The 23,086-nt window shown below is 39.1% G+C and overlaps 1 protein-coding gene across 1 annotated transcript in view; it reads left to right on the forward strand.

Annotated features, from left to right (window-relative positions):
* The first annotated feature begins 3 nt into the window (after window positions 1-3).
* si:ch211-67f24.7 (uncharacterized) overlaps window positions 4-23,086 on the forward strand; it is a 29,390-nt gene continuing 6,307 nt past the window's right edge. Inside the window, exons 1-10 of the mRNA XM_014195417.3 lie at window positions 4-443; window positions 1,194-1,312; window positions 4,624-4,763; window positions 16,414-16,534; window positions 17,525-17,663; window positions 18,241-18,345; window positions 18,461-18,550; window positions 19,158-19,306; window positions 20,642-20,755; window positions 21,504-22,248. Coding sequence (XP_014050892.2) covers window positions 150-443; window positions 1,194-1,312; window positions 4,624-4,763; window positions 16,414-16,534; window positions 17,525-17,663; window positions 18,241-18,345; window positions 18,461-18,550; window positions 19,158-19,306; window positions 20,642-20,755; window positions 21,504-22,248 — 2,016 coding nt within the window. The 5' untranslated portion in view covers window positions 4-149. The remainder of the gene's footprint in view (window positions 444-1,193; window positions 1,313-4,623; window positions 4,764-16,413; window positions 16,535-17,524; window positions 17,664-18,240; window positions 18,346-18,460; window positions 18,551-19,157; window positions 19,307-20,641; window positions 20,756-21,503; window positions 22,249-23,086) is intronic.

A 23,086-nucleotide genomic window follows, 5' to 3' on the forward strand; every position in this document is an offset into this window, starting at 1 on the left:
CATCCATCCATGTATCCATCCATCCATGTATCCATCCATCCATCCATCCATCCATCCATCCATCCATCCATCCATCCATCCATCCATCCATCCATGTATTCATCCATCCATGTATCCATCCATCCATCCATCCATGTATTCATCCATCCATGTATCCATCCATCCATCCATCCATCCATCCATCCATCCATCCATCCATCCATCCATCCATCCATCCATGTATCCATCCATCCATCCATCCATGCACCCCCCCTTCCATCTCTCTCTCCCTCCTCCAGCTCCAGGGCCTGGTATCAGAGCTGAAGGTGGGCTTCTCCAGTGCTCTGTATGAGCTGAGTCAGATCCAGCATGGAGACAGTGATATCAGGGAAGAGGTGGGAGAAGCCCGGAGGAGCTGTGAGAGAAAGGCCCTGCGCATGGAGACCCTGGTTGAATCTCTCAGGGTGAGAGATGGAAGGGGGGGGGGGGGGGGGTTAGCAGGTTATGATACCAAGGAGATGGGTCCCCAGGAACATTGCCTTTAAGAGATTGAATTCAAGCAGGTTATGATACCAAAGAGATGGGTCCCCAGGAACATTGCCTTTAAGAGATGGAATTCAAGCAGGTTATGATACCAAGGAGATGGGTCCCCAGGAACATTGCCTTTAAGAGATGGAATTCAAGCAGGTTATGATACCAAGGAGATGGGTCCCCAGGAACATTGCCTTTAAGAGATGGAATTCAAGCAGGTTATGATACCAAAGAGATGGGTCCCCAGGAACATTGCCTTTAAGAGATGGAATTCAAGCAGGTTATGATACCAAGGAGATGGGTCCCCAGGAACATTGCCTTTAAGAGATGGAATTCAAGCAGGTTATGATACCAAAGAGATGGGTCCCCAGGAACATTACCTTTAAGAGATGGAATTCAAGCAGGTTATGATACCAAACAGACGGGTCCCCAGGAACATTGCCTTTAAGAGATGGAGTTCTAGCAGGTTATGATACCAAACAGACGGGTCCCCAGGAACATTGCCTTTAAATGGTTGTCAACGCTCTACAAAGTGTGATTGAATTGAATCTCGGCCGAGGCTTTTATAAGAGCATAGAGACTATGGAACGGGGATCACCATCATGATGTTTTGAATCAATAAGTTGCTAAAACAACAAAGCCAGAGAAGATGAAGTTAACATTGAACTATTGTTATCCCACAGGATGAACTGGGAGAGATGCGTTGCCAGATCCTGCATCTCTGTGGCAGCAACAGGCAGAGGTCTCCTATACAGCAGGAGGTAAAGGTGACACAATCAGCTCTGGCAACCCAGAGAGACAGGTAATCAGTAAACGTCCATACAGACACCACTAAATCATCTGTATAAAGTAATGATTGATTCATGTGCTGAATACATATATTGCATTAGATCAATAGGGTACCAGTCTGTTTCTGCTATCATTCCAAATGTTTGGCTATGGCACGGAGAATAAAGAGAGGAATGGTACCACACATAACAGGTTCTAGATTTCACACTAGCAGCTATCATACTCTAGGAGAATCTGGGCACCAAGACTGATTTCTGATATACCTTTAATTTACTATCTGGCAGTAATACAGGTCTATACTATCTGGTAGTAATACAGGTCTATACTATCTGGTAGTAATACAGGTCTGTACTGTCTGGTAGTAATACAGGTCTGTACTATCTGGTAGTAATACAGGTCTGTACTATCTGGTCTATACTATCTGGTAGTAATACAGGTCTGTACTATCTGGTCGTAATACAGGTCTGTACTGTCTGGTAGTAATACAGGTCTATACTATCTGGTAGTAATACAGGTCTGTACTGTCTGGTAGTAATACAGGTCTGTACTGTCTGGTAGTAATACAGGTCTGTACTATCTGGTAGTAATACAGGTCTGTACTGTCTGGTAGTAATACAGGTCTGTACTATCTGGTAGTAATACAGGTCTGTACTATCTGGTAGTAATACAGGTCTGTACTATCTGGTAGTAATACAGGTCTGTACTATCTGGTAGTAATACAGGTCTGTACTATCTGGTAGTAATACAGGTCTATACTATCTGGTAGTAATACAGGTCTGTACTGTCTGGTAGTAATACAGGTCTGTACTATCTGGTCTATACTATCTGGTAGTAATACAGGTCTGTACTATCTGGTAGTAATACAGGTCTATACTATCTGGTAGTAATACAGGTCTGTACTATCTGGTAGTAATACAGGTCTATACTATCTGGTAGTAATACAGGTCTGTACTGTCTGGTAGTAATACAGGTCTATACTATCTGGTAGTAATACAGGTCTGTACTATCTGGTAGTAATACAGGTCTATACTATCTGGTAGTAATACAGGTCTGTACTATCTGGTAGTAATACAGGTCTATACTATCTGGTAGTAATACAGGTCTATACTATCTGGTAGTAATACAGGTCTGTACTATCTGGTCTATACTATCTGGTAGTAATACAGGTCTATACTATCTGGTAGTAATACAGGTCTGTACTATCTGGTAGTAATACAGGTCTATACTATCTGGTAGTAATACAGGTCTGTACTATCTGGTAGTAATACAGGTCTATACTATCTGGTAGTAATACAGGTCTGTACTATCTGGTAGTAATACTGGTCTATACTATCTGGTAGTAATACAGGTCTATACTATCTGGTAGTAATACAGGTCTGTACTATCTGGTCTATACTATCTGGTAGTAATACAGGTCTGTACTATCTGGTAGTAATACAGGTCTATACTATCTGGTAGTAATACAGGTCTGTACTATCTGGTAGTAATACAGGTCTATACTATCTGGTAGTAATACAGGTCTGTACTGTCTGGTAGTAATACAGGTCTATACTATCTGGTAGTAATACAGGTCTGTACTATCTGGTAGTAATACAGGTCTATACTATCTGGTAGTAATACAGGTCTGTACTATCTGGTAGTAATACAGGTCTATACTATCTGGTAGTAATACAGGTCTATACTATCTGGTAGTAATACAGGTCTGTACTATCTGGTCTATACTATCTGGTAGTAATACAGGTCTATACTATCTGGTAGTAATACAGGTCTGTACTATCTGGTAGTAATACAGGTCTATACTATCTGGTAGTAATACAGGTCTGTACTATCTGGTAGTAATACAGGTCTATACTATCTGGTAGTAATACAGGTCTGTACTATCTGGTAGTAATACTGGTCTATACTATCTGGTAGTAATACAGGTCTATACTATCTGGTAGTAATACAGGTCTGTACTATCTGGTCTATACTATCTGGTAGTAATACAGGTCTGTACTATCTGGTAGTAATACAGGTCTATACTATCTGGTAGTAATACAGGTCTATACTATCTGGTCTATACTATCTGGTAGTAATACAGGTCTATACTATCTGGTAGTAATACAGGTCTATACTATCTGGTAGTAATACAGGTCTATACTATCTGGTAGTAATACAGGTCTGTACTGTCTGGTAGTAATACAGGTCTGTACTGTCTGGTAGTAATACAGGTCTGTACTATCTGGTAGTAATACAGGTCTATACTATCTGGTAGTAATACAGGTCTATACTATCTGGTCTATACTATCTGGTAGTAATACAGGTCTGTACTATCTGGTAGTAATACAGGTCTGTACTATCTGGTAGTAATACAGGTCTGTACTATCTGGTCTATACTATCTGGTAGTAATACAGGTCTATACTATCTGGTAGTAATACAGGTCTATACTATCTGGTAGTAATACAGGTCTATACTATCTGGTCTATACTATCTGGTAGTAATACAGGTCTATACTATCTGGTAGTAATACAGGTCTGTACTATCTGGTAGTAATACAGGTCTGTACTATCTGGTAGTAATACAGGTATATACTATCTGGTAGTAATACAGGTCTGTACTATCTGGTAGTAATACAGGTCTATACTATCTGGTAGTAATACAGGTCTGTACTATCTGGTCTATACTATCTGGTAGTAATACAGGTCTGTACTATCTGGTAGTAATACAGGTATATACTATCTGGTAGTAATACAGGTCTGTACTATCTGGTAGTAATACAGGTCTATACTATCTGGTAGTAATACAGGTCTGTACTATCTGGTAGTAATACAGGTCTATACTATCTGGTAGTAATACAGGTCTATACTATCTGGTATTAATACAGGTCTATACTATCTGGTAGTAATACAGGTCTATACTATCTGGTAGTAATACAGGTCTGTACTATCTGGTAGTAATACAGGTCTGTACTATCTGGTAGTAATACAGGTCTGTACTATCTGGTAGTAATACAGGTATATACTATCTGGTAGTAATACAGGTCTATACTATCTGGTAGTAATACAGGTCTATACTATCTGGTAGTAATACAGGTCTGTACTATCTGGTAGTAATACAGGTCTGTACTATCTGGTAGTAATACAGGTCTGTACTATCTGGTAGTAATACAGGTATATACTATCTGGTAGTAATACAGGTCTATACTATCTGGTAGTAATACAGGTCTGTACTATCTGGTAGTAATACAGGTCTGTACTATCTGGTAGTAATACAGGTCTGTACTATCTGGTAGTAATACAGGTCTGTACTATCTGGTAGTAATACAGGTCTGTACTATCTGGTAGTAATACAGGTCTTGTGGTGAATGGGAGGAGCCACTGTGAGTGCAGTGCCAGCAGCAGCGCATCGTCGTCATGGAATCGGGGCCGAGTCCTGCTCCACTGCTACCTGCAGGGGCTCAAGGCAGGGATGTGTGAGGGGACAGGTAGGTCCACACTGTACAAATACACTCTGTCTGTAAAGCTTTAAAACTCAACGTTCCCCAAACAAGGGGGTGCCTTAGCTCTACACAGCTGATTTTAAAATAATCAACTCGTCATCAAGCTCTGAGTATTGGAATCAATGCTTTTAGGGCAAAAAAAAACTAAAATGTGCCCTTCTTGGAGTCCCCAGGACTGGGTTTGGGAACCGCACCCTTAACTTGTTTATTCGCGACAGGACAAAAAAAGAAAGGTATTCAAAAAGGATATCAGAGTAGGAGTGCTGTTCTAGGATCAGTTCAGCTTTTTAAATCTTACTGAATAAGATGGAGCTTGATCCTGTATCACCACTCCACTCCTACTCTGAAAACTTTATGAACACGGGCCCAGATTTATATTATCCCAACACTATAACACATTTATATTATCCCAACACTATAACACATTTATATTATCCCAACACTATAACACATTTATATTATCCCAACACTATAACACATTTATATTATCCCAACACTATAACACATTTATATTATCCCAACACTATAACACATTTATATTATCCCAACACTATAACACATTTATATTATCCCAACACTATAACACATTTATATTATCCCAACACTATAACACATTTATATTATCCCAACACTATAACACATTTATATTATCCCAACACTATAACACATTTATATTATCCCAACACTATAACACATTTATATTATCCCAACACTATAACACATTTATATTATCCCAACACTATAACACATTTATATTATCCCAACACTATAACACATTTATATTATCCCAACACTATAACACATTTATATTATCCCAACACTATAACACATTTATATTATCCCAACACTATAACACATTTATATTATCCCAACACTATAACACATTTATATTATCCCAACACTATAACACATTTATATTATCCCAACACTATAACACATTTATATTATCCCAACACTATAACACATTTATATTATCCCAACACTATAACACATTTATATTATCCCAACACTATAACACATTTATATTATCCCAACACTATAACACATTTATATTATCCCAACACTATAACACATTTATATTATCCCAACACTATAACACATTTATATTATCCCAACACTATAACACATTTATATTATCCCAACACTATAACACATTTATATTATCCCAACACTATAACACATTTATATTATCCCAACACTATAACACATTTATATTATCCCAACACTATAACACATTTATATTATCCCAACACTATAACACATTTATATTATCCCAACACTATAACACATTTATATTATCCCAACACTATAACACATTTATATTATCCCAACACTATAACACATTTATATTATCCCAACACTATAACACATTTATATTATCCCAACACTATAACACATTTATATTATCCCAACACTATAACACATTTATATTATCCCAACACTATAACACATTTATATTATCCCAACACTATAACACATTTATATTATCCCAACACTATAACACATTTATATTATCCCAACACTATAACACATTTATATTATCCCAACACTATAACACATTTATATTATCCCAACACTATAACACATTTATATTATCCCAACACTATAACACATTTATATTATCCCAACACTATAACACATTTATATTATCCCAACACTATAACACATTTATATTATCCCAACACTATAACACATTTATATTATCCCAACACTATAACACATTTATATTATCCCAACACTATAACACATTTATATTATCCCAACACTATAACACATTTATATTATCCCAACACTATAACACATTTATATTATCCCAACACTATAACACATTTATATTATCCCAACACTATAACACATTTATATTATCCCAACACTATAACACATTTATATTATCCCAACACTATAACACATTTATATTATCCCAACACTATAACACATTTATATTATCCCAACACTATAACACATTTATATTATCCCAACACTATAACACATTTATATTATCCCAACACTATAACACATTTATATTATCCCAACACTATAACACATTTATATTATCCCAACACTATAACACATTTATATTATCCCAACACTATAACACATTTATATTATCCCAACACTATAACACATTTATATTATCCCAACACTATAACACATTTATATTATCCCAACACTATAACACATTTATATTATCCCAACACTATAACACATTTATATTATCCCAACACTATAACACATTTATATTATCCCAACACTATAACACATTTATATTATCCCAACACTATAACACATTTATATTATCCCAACACTATAACACATTTATATTATCCCAACACTATAACACATTTATATTATCCCAACACTATAACACATTTATATTATCCCAACACTATAACACATTTATATTATCCCAACACTATAACACATTTATATTATCCCAACACTATAACACATTTATATTATCCCAACACTATAACACATTTATATTATCCCAACACTATAACACATTTATATTATCCCAACACTATAACACATTTATATTATCCCAACACTATAACACATTTATATTATCCCAACACTATAACACATTTATATTATCCCAACACTATAACACATTTATATTATCCCAACACTATAACACATTTATATTATCCCAACACTATAACACATTTATATTATCCCAACACTATAACACATTTATATTATCCCAACACTATAACACATTTATATTATCCCAACACTATAACACATTTATATTATCCCAACACTATAACACATTTATATTATCCCAACACTATAACACATTTATATTATCCCAACACTATAACACATTTATATTATCCCAACACTATAACACATTTATATTATCCCAACACTATAACACATTTATATTATCCCAACACTATAACACATTTATATTATCCCAACACTATAACACATTTATATTATCCCAACACTATAACACATTTATATTATCCCAACACTATAACACATTTATATTATCCCAACACTATAACACATTTATATTATCCCAACACTATAACACATTTATATTATCCCAACACTATAACACATTTATATTATCCCAACACTATAACACATTTATATTATCCCAACACTATAACACATTTATATTATCCCAACACTATAACACATTTATATTATCCCAACACTATAACACATTTATATTATCCCAACACTATAACACATTTATATTATCCCAACACTATAACACATTTATATTATCCCAACACTATAACACATTTATATTATCCCAACACTATAACACATTTATATTATCCCAACACTATAACACATTTATATTATCCCAACACTATAACACATTTATATTATCCCAACACTATAACACATTTATATTATCCCAACACTATAACACATTTATATTATCCCAACACTATAACACATTTATATTATCCCAACACTATAACACATTTATATTATCCCAACACTATAACACATTTATATTATCCCAACACTATAACACATTTATATTATCCCAACACTATAACACATTTATATTATCCCAACACTATAACACATTTATATTATCCCAACACTATAACACATTTATATTATCCCAACACTATAACACATTTATATTATCCCAACACTATAACACATTTATATTATCCCAACACTATAACACATTTATATTATCCCAACACTATAACACATTTATATTATCCCAACACTATAACACATTTATATTATCCCAACACTATAACACATTTATATTATCCCAACACTATAACACATTTATATTATCCCAACACTATAACACATTTATATTATCCCAACACTATAACACATTTATATTATCCCAACACTATAACACATTTATATTATCCCAACACTATAACACATTTATATTATCCCAACACTATAACACATTTATATTATCCCAACACTATAACACATTTATATTATCCCAACACTATAACACATTTATATTATCCCAACACTATAACACATTTATATTATCCCAACACTATAACACATTTATATTATCCCAACACTATAACACATTTATATTATCCCAACACTATAACACATTTATATTATCCCAACACTATAACACATTTATATTATCCCAACACTATAACACATTTATATTATCCCAACACTATAACACATTTATATTATCCCAACACTATAACACATTTATATTATCCCAACACTATAACACATTTATATTATCCCAACACTATAACACATTTATATTATCCCAACACTATAACACATTTATATTATCCCAACACTATAACACATTTATATTATCCCAACACTATAACACATTTATATTATCCCAACACTATAACACATTTATATTATCCCAACACTATAACACATTTATATTATCCCAACACTATAACACATTTATATTATCCCAACACTATAACACATTTATATTATCCCAACACTATAACACATTTATATTATCCCAACACTATAACACATTTATATTATCCCAACACTATAACACATTTATATTATCCCAACACTATAACACATTTATATTATCCCAACACTATAACACATTTATATTATCCCAACACTATAACACATTTATATTATCCCAACACTATAACACATTTATATTATCCCAACACTATAACACATTTATATTATCCCAACACTATAACACATTTATATTATCCCAACACTATAACACATTTATATTATCCCAACACTATAACACATTTATATTATCCCAACACTATAACACATTTATATTATCCCAACACTATAACACATTTATATTATCCCAACACTATAACACATTTATATTATCCCAACACTATAACACATTTATATTATCCCAACACTATAACACATTTATATTATCCCAACACTATAACACATTTATATTATCCCAACACTATAACACATTTATATTATCCCAACACTATAACACATTTATATTATCCCAACACTATAACACATTTATATTATCCCAACACTATAACACATTTATATTATCCCAACACTATAACACATTTATATTATCCCAACACTATAACACATTTATATTATCCCAACACTATAACACATTTATATTATCCCAACACTATAACACATTTATATTATCCCAACACTATAACACATTTATATTATCCCGACACTATAACACATTTATATTATCCCAACACTATAACACATTTATATTATCCCAACACTATAACACATTTATATTATCCCAACACTATAACACATTTATATTATCCCAACACTATAACACATTTATATTATCCCAACACTATAACACATTTATATTATCCCAACACTATAACACATTTATATTATCCCAACACTATAACACATTTATATTATCCCAACACTATAACACATTTATATTATCCCAACACTATAACACATTTATATTATCCCAACACTATAACACATTTATATTATCCCAACACTATAACACATTTATATTATCCCAACACTATAACACATTTATATTATCCCAACACTATAACACATTTATATTATCCCAACACTATAACACATTTATATTATCCCAACACTATAACACATTTATATTATCCCAACACTATAACACATTTTATTCTCATACTATTGCTCCTACTTAGAAGTTGATAGTTTGCATCACAGGCAGTTGGAGAAGGTTTGAATCCTAACCTTCACAGACTGTTAGAGAAGGTTTGAATCCTAACTGTCACAGGCAGTTGGAGAAGGTTTGAATCCTAACTGTCACAGGCAGTTGGAGAAGGTTTGAATCCTAGGCAACCTGCCTATACATAGTCTGAAGTACAATACCAACATAGCTTCTGTAGTAGGTCAAAGCTGTGTGCTGGAAAACCTTGGTGGAGCATGGGTGATGTAGACATGGTGTTGCTTTTGAATTTCCTTTATTTTTCAGCTTCAGACCAATGCCTACTTCTCACTTAAAACAGCCTTTTTTTAAATTTTAATTTCCATGTTTTTTACGCTGGCAGGTAATGTTCTGTTAAAGGTGCATCGTACATTTCCACATGCAAAGACAGATTTGTTTTGTTCAACCAAAAGTTTGCTATTGGCAGTGCTATTGTAACCTTTATTTTGGCCTCTGCCAAAAGGTCTGGGCCTTAATGGCACAGGTGGTGTGCTGGCATAACTACAAGGGTTGCTGGTGACTGTTGCCTTCTAACAGCTCAAATCAGTTTTGAACAAACAATTAAAGTATGTTTACAATTTACCATGGATAGTCAAAAGTCATTGTCTGCAGATTTCCGAAGGTAAAGAACTCGTAAAATATGACTAAATTCCCATTGAAAGCAGAGCAAAAGAAAACGGTTTTGTCATTGACTTTTTGAAGGTCGTATAACTCAGCCATAGACATTAAACAAATATATCCCCATATACACTAGAGTGGCATCTTTCTTGTGCCTTCTGCAGCTTGTTTCTAGTCTAAACACTGACAAAAAAAAGATTGCAGTATAACTGCAGTACACTGCTGTATAACTACAGTTAGAGTGCAGTATAATTGCAGTACACTGCTGTATAACTACAGTTAGAGTGCAGTATAACTACAGTACACTGCTGTATAACTACAGTTAGAGTGCAGTATAACTGCAGTACACTGCTGTATAACTACAGTTAGAGTGCAGTATAACTGCAGTACACTGCTGTATAACTACAGTTAGAGTGCAGTATAATTGCAGTACACTGCTGTATAACTACAGTTAGAGTGCAGTATAACTACAGTACACTGCTGTATAACTACAGTTAGAGTGCAGTATAACTACAGTACACTGCTGTATAACTACAGTTAGAGTGCAGTATAACTACAGTATGCTGCAAATACTGCATCCAAAAGAACACTGTTTTTTTTATTTTATTTTTTACTGCAGTAGTTTTGCAGTGTAATTGCAGTTACAGTGCAGTATAACTGCAGTTCAGCTGCATCACACTGCAGTTATTCTGCACTTTTACTGCAGTTTCAAAGTGAAGCGATGCAGAGTTATGCATCCTATACATTTCTATAATCCAGGTTTGGGAGGGTTATTATCTCTCTCCCCTCACCCCTAGCCCCCGCGCCACTGGAATGGCCATTCACAGCTACTGGCATTAGTTAGGCACTGTTGATCAGCACACATTTGAATTAAAATGTCAAGAAGACAGGAGGAGCATACTGGAATTTATTCTAGATGTTTGAAACTGCAGAGTTTTTCTGATGGTAGCGAGTACATATTTGCACAACGGAGGCACTGTTTACATGTTCATTGAGGGGTTTAACACAAGCTATTTTATTTCTCAGCTACACATAGTAGTGTCAAATACTTTTTAATTTTTTATATATATAATTAAACCAAGATAGATCACAGCCTGTCGTTTCAAATGGGAACAAATGAGTCATAGTGGGCAGAACAAGCAAGAAGGTGGGCAGAGCCAAGCACGATCTAGCGAGATCCTATTGGAGCCTTCTAGCATACATCTACATATTTCCGTTAGGGAACGCCTACTCTGTGAAGCCAGGAAGGCAGCAACAATCAATACATTCCAGCCTAAAAAAAGCATTTACACTCCTCTGTAACAGTCTCCCATCAATATTTTAAATGAATTCAGTGGCACTAACATATCTAGATGAAGCATGGATTGTAGACTATTCCATGCCTCTGGTGCACAAGAAGAGAAGGCAGTCTTCCTTAATACTGTGTATGTCCTATGGGACTTTAAGTAGCAACCACCTAGCAGTCCAGGTATTGTAACATAGCAACCACCTAGCAGACCAGGTATGGTAACATAGCAACCACCTAGCAGACCAGGTATGGTAACATAGCAACCACCTAGCAGACCAGGTATGGTAACATAGCAACCACCTAGCAGACCGTGTATGGTAACATAGCAACCACCTAGCAGACCAGGTATGGTAACTGCTAGTGGAGAAGGAGACCAGACTACAGGAGGTAAAGAGGGAGTTTACCCAAAAGGGCTTTGTAGATTAACACATACAAATGTATCTTTCTGCGCATATAAAGTGAGGTCCAACCTACCATTTGGTACAATGTGCAATGGTGGGTGAGTGACTTGGCATTTGTAATGAAGCGCAAGATGTATGATAAACAGAGTCCAGCCTCTCTAAGACAGAGGAGGCTGTATGATAAACAGAGTCCAGTCTCTGGTAGACAGAGGAGGCTGTATGATAAACAGAGTCCATTCTCTATAAGACAGAGGAGGCTGTATGATAAACAGAGTCCATTCTCTATAAGACAGAGGAGGCTGTATGATAAACAGAGTCCAGTCTCTATAAGACAGAGGAGGCTGTATGATAAACAGAGTCCAGTCTCTGGTAGACAGAGGAGGCTGTATGATAAACAGAGTCCAGTCTCTGTAAGACAGAGGAGGCTGTATGATAAACAGAGTCCAGTCTCTGTAAGACAGAGGAGGCTGTATGATAAACAGAGTCCAGTCTCTGTAAGACAGAGGAGGCTGTATGATAAACAGAGTCCAGTCTCTGGTAGACAGAGGAGGCTGTATGATAAACAGAGTCCAGTCTCTGGTAGACAGAGGAGGCTGTATGATAAACAGAGTCCAGTCTCTATAAGACAGAGGAGGCTGTATGATAAACAGAGTCCAGTCTCTGGTAGACAGAGGAGGCTGTATGATAAACAGAGTCCAGTCTCTGGTAGACAGAGGAGGCTGTATGATAAACAGAGTCCAGTCTCTGTAAGACAGAGGAGGCTGTATGATAAACAGAGTCCAGTCTCTGGTAGACAGAGGAGGCTGTATGATAAACAGAGTCCAGTCTCTATAAGACAGAGGAGGCTGTATGATAAACAGAGTCCAGTCTCTGTAAGACAGAGGAGGCTGTATGATAAACAGAGTCCAGTCTCTGTAAGACAGAGGAGGCTGTATGATAAACAGAGTCCAGGCTCTGTAAGACAGAGGAGGCTGTATGATAAACAGAGTCCAGTCTCTGGTAGACAGAGGAGGCTGTATGATAAACAGAGTCCAGTCTCTGTAAGACAGAGGAGGCTGTATGATAAACAGAGTCCAGTCTCTGTAAGACAGAGGAGGCTGTATGATAAACAGAGTCCAGTCTCTGTAAGACAGAGGAGGCTGTATGATACACAGAGTCCAGTCTCTGTAAGACAGAGGAGGCTGTATGATAAACAGAGTCCAGTCTCTGGTAGACAGAGGAGGCTGCATGATAAACAGAGTCCAGTCTATGTAAGACAGAGGAGGCTGTATGATAAACAGAGTCCAGTCTCTATAAGACAGAGGAGGCTACATGCATATACAACAAGTCACCATAATCAATTACAGAGAGAAAAGTGGGCTGAACAAGCTTCTTTCTAGCCATAAGCAGGAAGCAAGCCTTATTACGAAAATAAAAACCCAATTTCAATTTAAGCTTTGTCACAAGATTATCCACATGAACTTTAAAGGACAACTTGTCATCCAACCAAATACCTAGGTATTTGTAGATTACACTTTTTCAATGGATAAGCCACCAGATGTGACAATGCTAACATTCACTGGCAGAGTTCTAGCTCTGGTAAAAGTCATGAATTTTGTTTTTTGTACATTCAAGACCAGTTTGAGAAATGTTTCATCGATGACAGAATTAGCAGAATGTCAGCCAAAATCCATCTCGTTCCATATTCTCCCACTGCTTCACATTTATACATCCGGTGAAACATCTGTTTCATTGTTCGATCTGTGGTTGTGTCCTGTCTGACAGTGAAATGTGGTTAGCTCTGACCGTAGCTTGGACTATGGCGTAGCTAGCTAGCTAGTGTTGCAAAAGCACATTGCATGCATTGTAAAGTAGCAGCGTGACAATTTCCCCAACGTTTGGTGATGAACTGATTTTGCTAGCTAGCTGTTTTGTGGAAAAATGTAGGACTGGCATTTGGATGTGAGCTAGCTACTACTAGCTAGCTAGCTACTGTGTTGAGGTTAGCTGTTGTTGTCTGGTTCTAGCTATACCAACTATACAACCAATCAGGCCTTTATGGTGTTCAAATATCCTGACCTAGTGAGATATACATGCCGGAGGCTCAATCAAGCTAGTCGTCTTCAATACTTTCTTATGTCATTCTAGCTGGCACCAAAAGTTTAAAAAGTGTTGAAAGGAGACAGAAAGCGGTCAAATCATGAAATATTGGCATGTACAATGCATTCTGAGAAAATATTCAGACCCCTTCACTTTTCCCACATTTTGTTACAGCCTTATTCTAAAATTTATGAAATAGTTTTTGCCCATCATCAATCTACATACAATACTCCATAATGACATCACAATACCCCATAATGACATCACAATACCCCATAATGACATCACAATACCGCATAATGGAAAAGTGAAAACAGGTTTTTAGACATTTTTGCAACTCTATTTAAAATTAAAACAGAAATATCTTATTTACATAAGTATTCAGACCTATGTGACTTGAAATTAAGCTCTGGTGCATCCTGTTTCCTTTGATCGTCCTTGAGATGTTTCTACAACTTGATTGGAGTCCACCTGTGGCAAATTCAATTGATTGGACATGATTTGGAAAGGCACACACCTGTATATATAAGGTCCCACAGTTGACAGTGCATGTCAGAGCAAAAACCAAGCCATGAGGTCAAAGGAATTGTCCGTAGAGCTCTGAGACAGGATTGTGTTGAGGCACAGTTCTGGGGAAGGGAACCAAAAAATGTCTGCAGCATTGAAGGTCCCCAAGAACACCGTGGCCTCCATCATTCTTAAATGGAGGAAGTTTGGAAGCACCATGATTCTTCCGAGAGCTGGCCACCCGGCCAAACTGAGCAATCAGGGGAGAAGGGCCTTGCTCAGGGAGGTGACCAGGAACCCGATGGTCACTCTGACAGAGCTCCAGAGTTCCTCTGTGGAGATGGGAGAACGTTCCAGAAGGACAACCATCTCGACAGCACTCCACCAATCAGGCCTTTATTGTAGAGTGGCCAGACGGAAGCCACTCCTCACATGACAGCCCACTTGCAGTTTCCCAAAAGGCACCTAAAGGACTCTCAGACCATGAGAAACAAGATTCTCTGTTCTGATGAAACCAAGATTGAACTCTTTGGCCTGAATGCCAAGCGTCACGTCCGGAGGAAACCTGGCACCATCCCTACGGTAAAGCATGGTGGTGGCAGCATCATGCTGTGGGGAAGTTTTTCAGCGCCAGGGACTGGAAGACTAGTCAGGATCAAGGCAAAGATGAACCCCCCCCTCCCTTTCAGAGCCCGCCCGCACCTGGGGTCGGAAAGATGCCGTCCTGGGCGGCTGCCCAAGTCACCCGTACCTAAATCCGTTACTGATTTTAGTGTTAGTCTATAAATAAATCTCTTTGCTAAAATTCGTCATCTCTCCCATGTCTTATTGGACTAGTAGTTGTTCTGAAATGTTTATTGCTTGCCTACATTTTACTCCCTCCTCTATGTTTATTATAACACACATACGTTCATTATTAATTCCTATCCCTCCTGACGAAGTTTGTTCTATAGAAAGTATTTGACTCTGATGTGTGTCACAGAAAGTATTTGACTCTAGACAAAAAAATTAAGGAAATTGGTTGGGGGGTTCTGGCGAGGGGGGGGGGGGGGATTTTCGACACAACACCGGCGCGACAATAAATTTACACCAGTTTCTCATCCACAGATGCAAGGCAACAAGTGACGATGCAACTTCTCCACTCAGAATGGGAATACGTGTCGACCTTAAACCAGCTCTACGACAAGTACAGAACACCTCCTGCTCTGCAGAAGGACCTGGAGCCATAGTAAGGACAAACTCAACTAGTACCCTATTTCCTATATATACCCAAAAGTAGAGCGCTGTATAAGGAATAGGGTGCCATTTGGGTCAGAACCAATGCTATCATGCTACCACAGTCCAGTGTGGATTATTATGGGGATTGTAATTAATGGATATTTTTGTAGGCGTTGATACATTTTTCGTAAGGGAAAATAATCCCAAATGGCACCCTATTCACTAGCCCTATGGGCTCTAGCTATAGAAAATAGGGTGCCCGCCTCCCGAGTGGCGCAGCGGTTTAAGGTACTGCATCGCAGTGCTTGAGCCGTCACTACAGACCCGGGTTCGATCCCAAGCTGTGTCACAGCCGGCCGTGACCGGGTAGACCCATGAGGCGGCGCACAATTTGCCCAGTGTAGTCCGGGTTATGGGTGGGTTTGGCTGGCTGGCATTTCCTTGTCCCATCGCTCTCTAGCGACTCCTTCTGGCGGCCGGGAACCTGCAAGATGACTCGGTTGCCAGCTGGACGGTGTTTCCTCCGACACATTGTCGCGGCTGGCTTTCTGGGTTAAGCGAGCAGTGTGTCAAGAATGCAGTGCGGCTTGGCAGGGTCGTGTTTCAGAGAACGCACGGCTCTCGACTTTCACCTCTCCAGGGTCCGTACGGGCAGTTGCAGCGATGAGACAAGACTGTAACTACCAATTGGATATCACAACATTGGGTAGAAAATGGGGTATAAGTACAGAAAAACGAACAAAAACACCCTGGTAATCACCTGTCAATCAATAGTCAGGCCATATTGACAGTACTACATCCCTTAAAAACGAACTCTTCGGGGATTTCCTTGTTTTCTCTCTGTTTTCTCATTGTTCTCCTTGTGTTCTCATTGTTCTCCTTGTGTTCTCATTGTTCTCCTTGTGTTCTCATTGTTCTCCTTGTGTTCTCATTGTTCTCCTTGTGTTCTCATTGTTCTCCTTGTTTTCTCGTTGTGTTTTCTCTTTGTTTACTCCTGTAGTCAGAATTACCTGAAGTTTGTGGAGGAGTTGCTGCAGCGCCACCTTCTGTTCAGAAACACTCTGGAGCAGAGGTTGTCTGCTCACGACTGGAAAGGCCTTGTGGGAGACATCTTCGTCCAACTCGTAGGCCACAATGATGTAAGTACGGTAGCATACCGAAATCCCATCTTGACTATTGTATTGTTGTCTCTACCTTCTTGCCCTTTGTGCTGTTGTCTGTGCCCAATAATGGTTTGTACAATGTTGTTGTCATGTTGTATTGCTGCCATGCTATGTTGTTGTGTTTAGGTCTCTCTCGTCGTGATGTGTGTGTTTTGTCCTGTAATTGTATTTTATTTTGTTATTTTTAATCCCAGCCCCCGTCCCCGCAGGAGGCCTTTTGCCTTCTGGTAGGCCATCATTGTAAATAAGAATTTGTTCTTAACTGACTTACCTGGTTAAATAAAGGTTAAAAATAAAAATATATATATATTATTATTTTTTGGTTGTTCTTTCAAACTGTAGAGATTTGAATATATATATATATATCTATCTACATCTATATCTATATCTATATCTATCTCTCTATATATCTATCTAATCTACATCTATATCTATCTATCTCTCTATATATCTATATCTATCTAATCTACATCCATCTATCTCTCTATATATCTATCTCTATCTAATCTTCATCTATATCCTCCTCACAACTATTCCTGTTTGTCTCCTCAAGTCATCTTTCTTGGACATATACCATGGATACACGACAGCGCTGGCCACGTTTCTTTCTATAGAATTCAACAGAATAATGCTCAATGGGAAAATACAAAACACACAGGTGGGTAAAACCCATAGGTTTTTAACCAGATCTTTAATGTACAGGTCTTATCTTTTCAAAATGGTCGTAGTGAAGTGAGTGATCTGAATATCTCCACGTTCACGTTTGTTTACAGAGCTATACGAAGGAAAGAGAGGAAGTCCAACTGTTTTCTCTGCTGTTGGCACCAGTCTCTCGAATCCACAGTTACCTAACCCTTATTCAGGTTGGTCCACCTCTCCTTCTCCTTCTTCTCCTTCTCCTTCTCCTCCTTCTCCTTCTCCTCCTTCTCCTTCTTCTCCTTCTTCTTCTCCTTCTCCTTCTTCTTCTCCTCCTTCTCCTTCTTCTCCTTCTCCTTCTCCTTCTTCTCCTTCTCCTTCTCCTTCTCCTTCTTCTCCTTCTCCTTCTTCGAGTGTCTCTCTATGATCGCCAATCTAGTGAGGATAATCTCAAATGGACAGGTGACACTAAGCAGAAGTATGACTCAGTTAATTGAACATGGCCCTTGCAACGGGCAGGGTCGCGGGCTCATTTCTTACTGGGGCCAAACATATGAATATTTATATGCACTACTTACTGTAAATCACGTTGGATAAAAGCGGCTACTAAATGGAATATATTTTTATATTATTGCGGTTCTCTGACTGAAACCTGTTCCCCTGTAGAGTCTGTTTGTCTACAGGCAGTGATCACCCAGAATGCAACTCCAGTATATTATATATCAGTTTCTCTGAGTATAATTCCTGTTCCCCTGTAGAGTCTGTTTGTCTACAGGCAGTGATCACCCAGAATGCAACTATCATTTTCTCTGAGTATAATCCTGTTCCCTGTAGAGTCTGTTGCAGTGGACTGACAGCGATCACCCAGACTGCAGCCTCCTCCAGGGGTCAGAGAGGGTCCTGAGGAGCATCCTTTCCCGCTGTCACCTCATCCTGGAGGAAGACGTCCGATGGGGAGACGGAGGAAGAATGGCCGGGCCCAGGTTAGTAAGAGTCACTCCCTGGCCGTGTCCCCAAATGGCACCCTATTCCCTATGTGCTCAACCTTTTAACCAGGGCCCTATGGGTTGGTCTCTGTGGCCCTGGACTAAAGCAGTAAAGACTACAGTGACCAGGGTTCCATTTCACACAGAACCACAGAATCATTTCAGAACTAAATCACACACCATCCATCTCCTCTCGTCTCCTCCACTACTCTCCTCCTCTCGTCTCCTCCACTACTCTCCTCCTCTCGTCTCCTCTTCCCTCCTCCACTACTCTCCTCCTCTCGTCTCCTCCACTACTCTCCTCCTCTCGTCTCCTCCACTACTCTCCTCCTCTCGTCTCCTCTCGTCTCCTCCACTACTCTCCTCCTCTCGTCTCCTCTTCCCTCCTCCACTACTCTCCTCCTCTCGTCTCCTCCACTACTCTCCTCCTCTCGTCTCCTCCACTACTCTCCTCCTCTCGTCTCCTCTCGTCTCCTCCACTACTCTCCTCCTCTCGTCTCCTCTTCCCTCCTCCACTACTCTCCTCCTCTCGTCTCCTCCACCACTCTCCTCCTCTCGTCTCCTCCACCATTCCCCTCCTCTAATCATGTGCACACTGGGCAGCTACTCAATTTGACAGTTAAGTCTGTCACGACAGACCATTCACTGAATAATCATGGAATTCAGTCTTTAGTCGTTTACAAGCCAATAAACAGGCCAAACAAAATAATCAGACACCCATATGAAATGTGTATATATATATATATATATGTAATGTGTGTGTATATATATATATGTAATGTGTGTGTATATATATATATGTAATGTGTGTGTATATATATATATATATGTAATGTGTGTATATATATATATATATATATATATATATATATATATGTAATGTGTGTGTATATATATATATGTAATGTGTGTATATATATATATATGTAATGTGTGTGTATATATATATATATGTAATGTGTGTATATATATATATATATATATATATATATATATATATATATATATATGTAATGTGTGTGTATATATATATATGTAATGTGTGTATATATATATATATGTAATGTGTGTATATATATATACATGTAATGTGTGTGTATATATATATATATATATGAAATTCAATATAATTCCAAAAATGTTCTCCAAGTCTAAGATCCATCATGGGATCTTGTGGGAGAGATTTCAATCATCATACAGACGGTCACATAGACAGTCGGTCACATAGACAGACGGTCACATAGACAGTCATGCTTATTTTAAGATCTGCCTGAAACACGACATATTGGAGTGTCCAGACTGTCCCCACTCAGCAGTTCCTCTGTGTTTCAGTGGCAGCTGCTCTGCCTGTCCCTGTGCCAAGTCGTGCGATCGCAGAAGCCAGCTCTGCCCTGCCACGGACACACAGAAACACAGACAGGAGTCCCGTGATGCTGCTGGGAAACGGTGAGTGTGTTTCTGTCGCCATCTGGTGGCCTGGGAGAGTAAGCGGCCTCTAGAGGCACAATGCAGAACATACACCAAGGTCATGTTCAGCAGTGAAACGTTGTCAAAAGTCACAGATAGAAAATGCCCCAAATATGTCTGCTAAAATGGCATAGTATGCAACAAAACGTGTGCTGAAATGACATAGTATGCAGCAAAACGTCTGCTGAAATGGCATAGTATGCAACAAAAGGTCTGCTGAAATGGCATAGTATGCAGCAAAACGTCTGCTGAAATGGCATAGTATGCAACAAAACGTCTGCTGAAATGGCATAGTATGCAACAAAATGTGTGCTGAAATGGCATAGTATACAACAGAACGTCTGCTGAAATGGCATAGTATACAACAAAATGTCTGCTGAAATGGCATAGTATACAACAGAACGTCTGCTGAAATGGCATAGTATGCAACAAAATGTGTGCTGAAATGGCATAGTATACAACAGAACGTCTGCTGAAATGGCATAGTATACAACAAAATGTCTGCTGAAATGGCATAGTATACAACAGAACGTCTGCTGAAATGGCATAGTATGCAACAAAATGTGTGCTGAAATGGCATAGTATACAACAGAACGTCTGCTGAAATGGCATAGTATACAACAGAATGTCTGCATGTACTCTCTGTAGTTACTGGATAACAGTGTCTGCTACCTGTAAGTGGCGTTATAATTGACGTGAAGCTATTTCATGTGATCTCTCTCCCTAGAGAAGAACAACCACTAAGCACACGTCTATCTAACTGTGCCGCTGGCTGCCAGAGCATGCCTGTTGCCTGTTGGCCTACCGGTACTGTACGGAAGAAGAGATGTTACAGAGACAGGACAGGGGGGACCCTTCAGTCTCATCTCCATGACTCCTGTGGCCTGGCTGGACTGGTCTACGGCGGGGACATCAGCGCCTTCCTCCATACGGCACCCCCTGGGTGGGGGGACAGCGACTCTGGACAGGAGTCTCCTAGCCAGGCTACGGGGGTTATGGGACAAGGACATGGACCCCAGACCCCTGGTCCTCACATGGTTCAGAGAAGCACTGATGACTGTGACACGGAGGAGGACGTCGGGGACACCTCCGTGTTCGACTACTCCTCTGTCACCACCTGTAGCCCAGACGGGACCCTGAGGAGGGAGGGGGAAGCGAGTAATACCGAGGAGGAGGAAGAGGACACAGACAGTCAGGTGCCTGTTCTGTTGAAGCCCTCGTACACACAGCAGCAGCTGAGGGATTCACCCAGAGAACGGACGGTATGTCTGAGGTGGCAGATACCCAGGCTGCCATACCCTTCTTCTCGAAGTCCTCGACACCAGGCAGGTCCAGCGGGCCCGGAGGGACAGGGTCAGGCACCAGGGCCAGCGGGACCCTATGGGAACAGAGTCATCAGCGTGACTAAGGGACCACCTCCTCTCCTCCCTACCAGTGTCTTCAGACCCATCTGGGATGAACCACCGAAACAGGTCTTTATCCATCTTTATGCAACCCTGGCTGTGTTCAATCAATGATGCAACCCTGGCTGTGTTCAATCAATGATGCAACCCTGGCTGTGTTCAATCAATGATGCAACCCTGGCTGTGTTCAATCAATGATGCAACCCTGGCTGTGTTCAATCAATGATGCAGCCCTGGCTGTGTTCAATCAATGATGCAGCCCTGGCTGTGTTCAATCAATGATGCAGCCCTGGCTGTGTTCAATCAATGATGCAGCCCTGGCTGTGTTCAATCAATGATGCAACCCTGGCTGTGTTCAATCAATGATGCAACCCTGGCTGTGTTCAATCAATGATGCAACCCTGGCTGTGTTCAATCAATGATGCAACCCTGGCTGTGTTCAATCAATGATGCAACCCTGGCTGTGTTCAATCAATGATGCAGCCCTGGCTGTGTTCAATCAATGATGCAACCCTGGCTGTGTTCAATCAATGATGCAGCCCTGGCTGTGTTCAATCAATGATGCAACCCTGGCTGTGTTCAATCAATGATGCAACCCTGGCTGTGTTCAATCAATGATGCAACCCTGGCTGTGTTCAATCAATGATGCAACCCTGGCTGTGTTCAATCAATGGCACGTTGTCGTCAGGCGCAATGCGCTCTCGATCCACAACACGTCTTTTAAAAGCTCCCAGAGATCGAACTCATGGTGAACGCCTAAAGATGTCGGCCCAAGCGTAAATTACGTTTAAAAAGTCGAAGTGCTGTGGTTATCGACACTGACCTTTGACTTGAACTCTGGCCCTTGTCTAGTAATGTATGCACACATGACTCTACGTCCCTTTGGATGAAAACATCTGCTAACTGG

Source organism: Salmo salar, chromosome 01 (genome assembly GCF_965601325.2).
Source record: "Salmo salar chromosome 01, fSalSal1, whole genome shotgun sequence".
In the NCBI taxonomy this organism is placed as follows: domain Eukaryota; kingdom Metazoa; phylum Chordata; class Actinopteri; order Salmoniformes; family Salmonidae; genus Salmo; species Salmo salar.